This window comes from Bidens hawaiensis, unplaced genomic scaffold (assembly GCF_021521415.1).
Source record: "Bidens hawaiensis isolate Kalapana, Puna unplaced genomic scaffold, B.hawaiensis_p1.1 tig00002186_1, whole genome shotgun sequence".
Classification (NCBI taxonomy): domain Eukaryota; kingdom Viridiplantae; phylum Streptophyta; class Magnoliopsida; order Asterales; family Asteraceae; genus Bidens; species Bidens hawaiensis.
Genome location: NW_027491117.1, coordinates 128,683 through 133,904, shown reverse-complemented (window position 1 = coordinate 133,904; position 5,222 = coordinate 128,683). Strand labels below are relative to the sequence as shown.

Sequence of the window (5,222 nt, the reverse complement as noted above, 5' to 3'; positions counted from 1 at the left end):
ATTTTTAATTTCTCATAATATTTATTTTTGGTATTAAGTAGATGAGGTTAAATGATATTTCTTTCATACCTTTGCTACTCTGTTAACATAATATTTATTTTTGGTATTAAGTAGCTGAGGTTAAATGATAATACTTTTACTACTCTGTTTTTAGCATAATGCTGAATACTTGAAATTAGGCTATTAGAATAATGTTGTTTTATACATTACAAGCTGATGCTAATATGTTGTATGATGTGAATGCAAAAATGCAAATTTGTTCTAAACATTTATACTAAATAATCTTCTGTTGAATACTTGAATATTAGGCCATTAACATAATTGCTAATAAGTATATGCATTTTGTTAGGCATGTTTTGGTGTTTCTTTGATCGCTAAACACGAAATAGCGGTCGCTGTTTACCGCTATTCGCTACGTAGCATATAGGTAGCTTGTCGCTATTTATCGCTATTCGCTATTGACAACTATGATCTACACTTAGACCTATTCTAGAACCAAAGAAATCCAAGAGATTTTATGTCTATAATAATGTCTTCCACTTTAATCTCAATTCCTTTGAACACCTTATTATTTCTCGCTTTCCAAATACTCCAATAAGCTATAACGATGATCCCATGAAACGCGTCTTTCTCTAAATCTCCAAGCTTGATGGACTTATGAAGCTCTAAGAAGTCTCTAACCGAAAACCCATAAATAGGGGGCACTTTACACCAACGACTAATGTGTTCCCAAACAACCGCCGCAACGCCACAACCCGTTGTTATATGGTCTACCGACTCACCTTCCACCTCACACAAAACACAAATATTGTCTGAGACCCTTGTATTTCTTCGTCCCAATGCTCCCTTAGTAGGTAATTTATCCATCTCCGCCCTTCAAGCATGAATGTTGTACTTTGCCGGAACCCATTTACTCCACTTCATAACATAATTATTACCCATATTTTTATTTTTTGTTATTAAACCTTTAATCGAACTAACCGAGAACTCGCCCTCTTTATCACCTAGCCAAACCCACGAGTCTGTCCCTTCACTCCACGGAGCAGCATTCATCAAATGAAAACACTTCTCCCACTCAGTCAATTCTTGTGTAGTGCTTGGGCATCTGTACCAGTTCCACGCCCAACCACAACTTTCACCCAATCTCCAAAATCTTTCTTTCACTTTCCTTTTTTTTTTCTTTTCCAACTTGAAAAGATTTGGACAATTTTCTTTTAGGCACATATTACCAACCCAATTGTCAGTCCAAAAACCCATCTATTGACCATCTCCTAACTTTCCTTTTATCAAATCTACCAACCTGCTACCTTCCCAATTTAACTTATTTATAGATTTGGCAATATTACACCAAACACTAGAGATCCTTTTGTTTCCTGGTACAACTTCTCCGTCCTTTATTTGATTATGAATAGAGTCTACAACCCTTTTCCATAGGCCCCCATCTTCTGTTTTATATCTCCAACCCCACTTAGTCAACAAAGAATTATTGACATCCTTGAGCCTCGAGATGCCTAAACCACCCTTATCTATAAGGAGCGTCACCCTCTCCCAGGCCACCCAATTAATTTTGCAAACATCATTCGATTCTCCCCATAAGAATCTCTCCATAATCTTTTCAAGGTTCTCCACCACTTTAACTGGCGCCTTAAAGATGGACAAATAGTATATCGGTAAACTTTCTAGCACAAATTTTATTAAAACAACCCTACCTCCGATAGACAAGGATCGGGCTTTCCAAACTGCTAGTCTTTTCTCTAAAATATCCATAATTCCGTTCTAGTTATGAATTTTATTTATGTTGGCTCCCACACGAATGCCTAAGTGAATAAAAGGCATCCTCCCAGGTTTGCAACCTATGACCCCAGCCATCTCACCTAATTCCGCTCTAGTCACAGTACTACCATAAAGGTTTGATTTTTTAAAATTTATTTTTAGGCCTGAGCACATATGAAAACACATTAGAATTCTGTTTACGTTTTCCAAATTCCTTTTAGACCATTCTCCTATTATCATGGCATCATCCGCATAAAGAAGGCGTGACACCATCGGCCCCTATTCGGAGTTTGGAAACCCACCAAAATACCTTCCACCATTGCCTTATCCACCATATTAGATAAAGCTTCCATAACCATCAGGAACAAAAACGGAGATATAGGATAAATCCTTCTCTCATTCCTATGAAACATTGAAGCTCGAAGGTCGGCGAGCCATTAACGAGCACCGACGATCTCGCCGAAGATAAAATTCCAAAAATCCAATCACACCATATTGGAGGAAATCCCGTTTGAGACATGACTGAAATTAAAAATTTCCAATTTACATTATCATAAGCTTTCTCGAAATCAACTTTTAGAAAGAAAGCTTTGTACTTTGATTTATTCGCCCAGGAGATTAATTCATTGACTATCAGAGGCCCATCAAGAATAGCCTTGCCTCGTAAAAATGCTGACTGAGTATTAGAAATTACCGACCCTAACACCTTTTTTAAACGGCTAGCCAGAACTTTTGAAACCACCTTATTTATCACCCCCACCAAATTAATAGGCCTGTACTCAATTAAACCGACCGGATCTTGACACTTAGGAATCAGAGTAATAAAAGACGAACTAACCCCTTTGTTGAATCTTCCTGTTGAATGAAATTCAGCCAAAACTTTCTCGAAGTCTGCTTAAAATAGATCCCAAAAATTTTAATAAACCTGAAAGTGAAACCGTATGGCCCGGGAGCCCGACCCCCTTTACAATAAAAAAAAACAGCCTCTTTTATTTCCTATTTGGAAAACTCATTGATTAAGAACTTCGTTTCTGCGTCTGAAAGTTTTTTAATACCTTGACAAGTTAATCTCGGCCTCTCCTTCACTGTTTCTTTGAATCTTTCCCTAAAGTATCTCAATACCTCTTTTTTTATAATCTTTGGTTTATCTCGCCAAATCCCATCCACCATTAAGCCTTGTATGGAGTTTTTATTTCCTGTTGTTGATGAAACCGTGAAAAAAAGTCAAGTTTTCATCTTTGTGCAAGGCCCAACGGGTCCTCGACCTTTGTTTAAGATCTCTAGATTTTCTATTCGTCAATTCAGTTAAGTCTTTCAAACATTTCCACCTAACCAACTCTTCTTCCTCATTTAAATCTTTTGTTCTGCTTCTTTTTCTAACTTCTCCAACTCTGTCTTCAATAACTGTTCAGTCTCTCCTTCATTCGCTTTGGTTAATTCCCACCATTTTTTAATCTCAGACCTCAAAACTTTAAATTTCTTCATTAGACCCACATCCGCCGGTCCATCTCAAGACCAGTTTTCGCACGAATATCGAACCACTTCCTCCAAATCTTGGCGCTCAAGCCCACAAATTAAAGAAGCGGAAAGGCCGATGACGGAAATTAGTGTCCTTTATAATTAGAAGTAGCTGTGCGTGATCGAATAAGAACTTTGGCAAGACTCTTGCATTTGGCCATATATTAATAACTAACCCCTTGACTAACTAGAAACATGTCAATTTTGCAAAACTTATTACCAATAGAAAACGTGAAATTTCCCCCTTTCATAGCGTACTCAGCGAGATAGTTGTCAAAAATAAAGGCATTAAAATATGGGAAAATTCCCAAAATAAGCATTTATGAAAACAAAATTCTATTTTTAGGTATCATTTGTAAAAGTTCCAAAAATAGGCATTATAAACTAGTCGTGACGAGTAGTATGTAGAAACCAATTCGAACTTGCCACGTGTCCTTAAACTAACCGTAACGAGCACGTTCACTAATCAATTACTTGTCACGACTAAATAAGTTTCATGCCTCGTAATCAACGCCCAAAGTTCTTTAGTCGCGACGAATAGATTATAGGTTAAACTAGTCGCGACGAGTAGATTATAAGGTTAAACTAGTCGCGACGAGTTAACTACTAATAAACTACTCGTGTAGGGAATGTAAACCAGGTAAACTAGTCGTCGCGACTAAAGGATTTATAAATAACTCGTGGGCGTTGATTACAAGGTATGAAACTTATTTAGTCGTGACGAGTAATTGATTATTGAACGTGCTTGTTATGGTTAGTTTAAGGACACATGACAACTTTTAATTGGTTCTACAAACTATTCATCACGACTAGTTTATAATACCTATTTCTGGAATTTTTTTATAAATGATACCTAAAATAAGAACTTTGTTTTCATAAATACTTATTTTGGGAATTTTTCCTTAAAATATCTAGCAGAAACCGGACTGAAACAAGAATTTCTCCTTTCACATGGAAATCTAACCACATTAAAATCCCCCATCAAAAACCATAACCCCTCGTGGACCTCTTTCAATCTAGCAATTCGATCCCATAAACCTTTCTTTTCACTAGTACCTTGAGGCGCATATTCAAGCTACAAAAAGTCTCATCCCACCCAACAACCATTCCTTTAATAAACAAGAAATTTCTATCTTTGATAACATCCACAGATTTGAACACAGACGGATCCCACAAACACAGAAGACCACCAGATCTTCCATACGCATTTACAAACTCCATTCAAACGAAGAGTTATCCCAAATATTACTAACCTGAAATTTCTACAAACATGATGTCATAGTTTCTTGAATAACTAAGAAAGAAATCCCTTCTTTAACCTTTTAATTTCTTTAATCCACCTAGCTTTGGAGACTAGCCCTATACCTTTTATATTGACTGAAAGCATATTCATTTATTAACCATGTCAACACCTTCTCCTTTAATTACTTCTTTTACCAACTCAGAGAAATTACTTACCTCTCCTCCAATAACCATACCCACCTCTATGGTAGCTGTAGCTTCTTTGCCTAAATCATTCTCTTGACTTTCTACTTCATCCATCTGAGTCTCATCTACCTGATCTATATGCATCTCCCAATCATCTTCCTCAATCTCCAAAATCGCATCTAAATCCCCTCATTCTTCCTCTTCTTTCTCTCTATCATCTGTTAATTTGGTCAATTCCTCCCTATCCTCATCTGGACAATTTTTCTTCGCCTCTCCCATGTTACAAATATTTACTCTATCCCTCGCAATACCCAACAACTCATCTAGCCCAAACGGGTCCTCATACCTGGTGTTACATTCGTCAATTTCGGGTCTTGTTTGTTTTCGTTTTTGTATTTGTTTATTATGTAAACCAACCCGATTTGTAAACCGAAGCTTATGTTATAATCAAAATGATGGATTTATGTTACAATATTGTTTCAAACTTGTTGGGTCTTGAAAAC

General features: G+C 36.7%; 1 protein-coding gene across 1 annotated transcript; it reads right to left on the bottom strand.

Annotated features, from left to right (window-relative positions):
- Positions 1-489: 489 nt before the first annotated feature.
- On the bottom strand, positions 490-4,833 carry LOC143609668 (uncharacterized). The gene is made up of 2 exons (XM_077084363.1): positions 4,750-4,833; positions 490-789 (listed from the first exon to the last, which is right to left on the bottom strand). Exons 1-2 carry the CDS (start codon positions 4,831-4,833, stop codon positions 490-492), a joined length of 384 nt encoding a protein of 127 aa, XP_076940478.1.
- Between the last annotated feature and the right edge of the window lie 389 nt (positions 4,834-5,222).

Coding starts and splice junctions, on each gene's coding strand:
- LOC143609668 (XM_077084363.1), bottom strand. CDS start 4,833: ATGGATGAAGTAGAAAGTCAAGAGAATGATTTAGGCAAAGAAGCTACA. Junction 790..4,749: donor GTATGGTTATTGGAGGAGAG/GTAAGTAATTTC, acceptor GTTTTGTGTGAG/GTGGAAGGTGAGTCGGTAGA.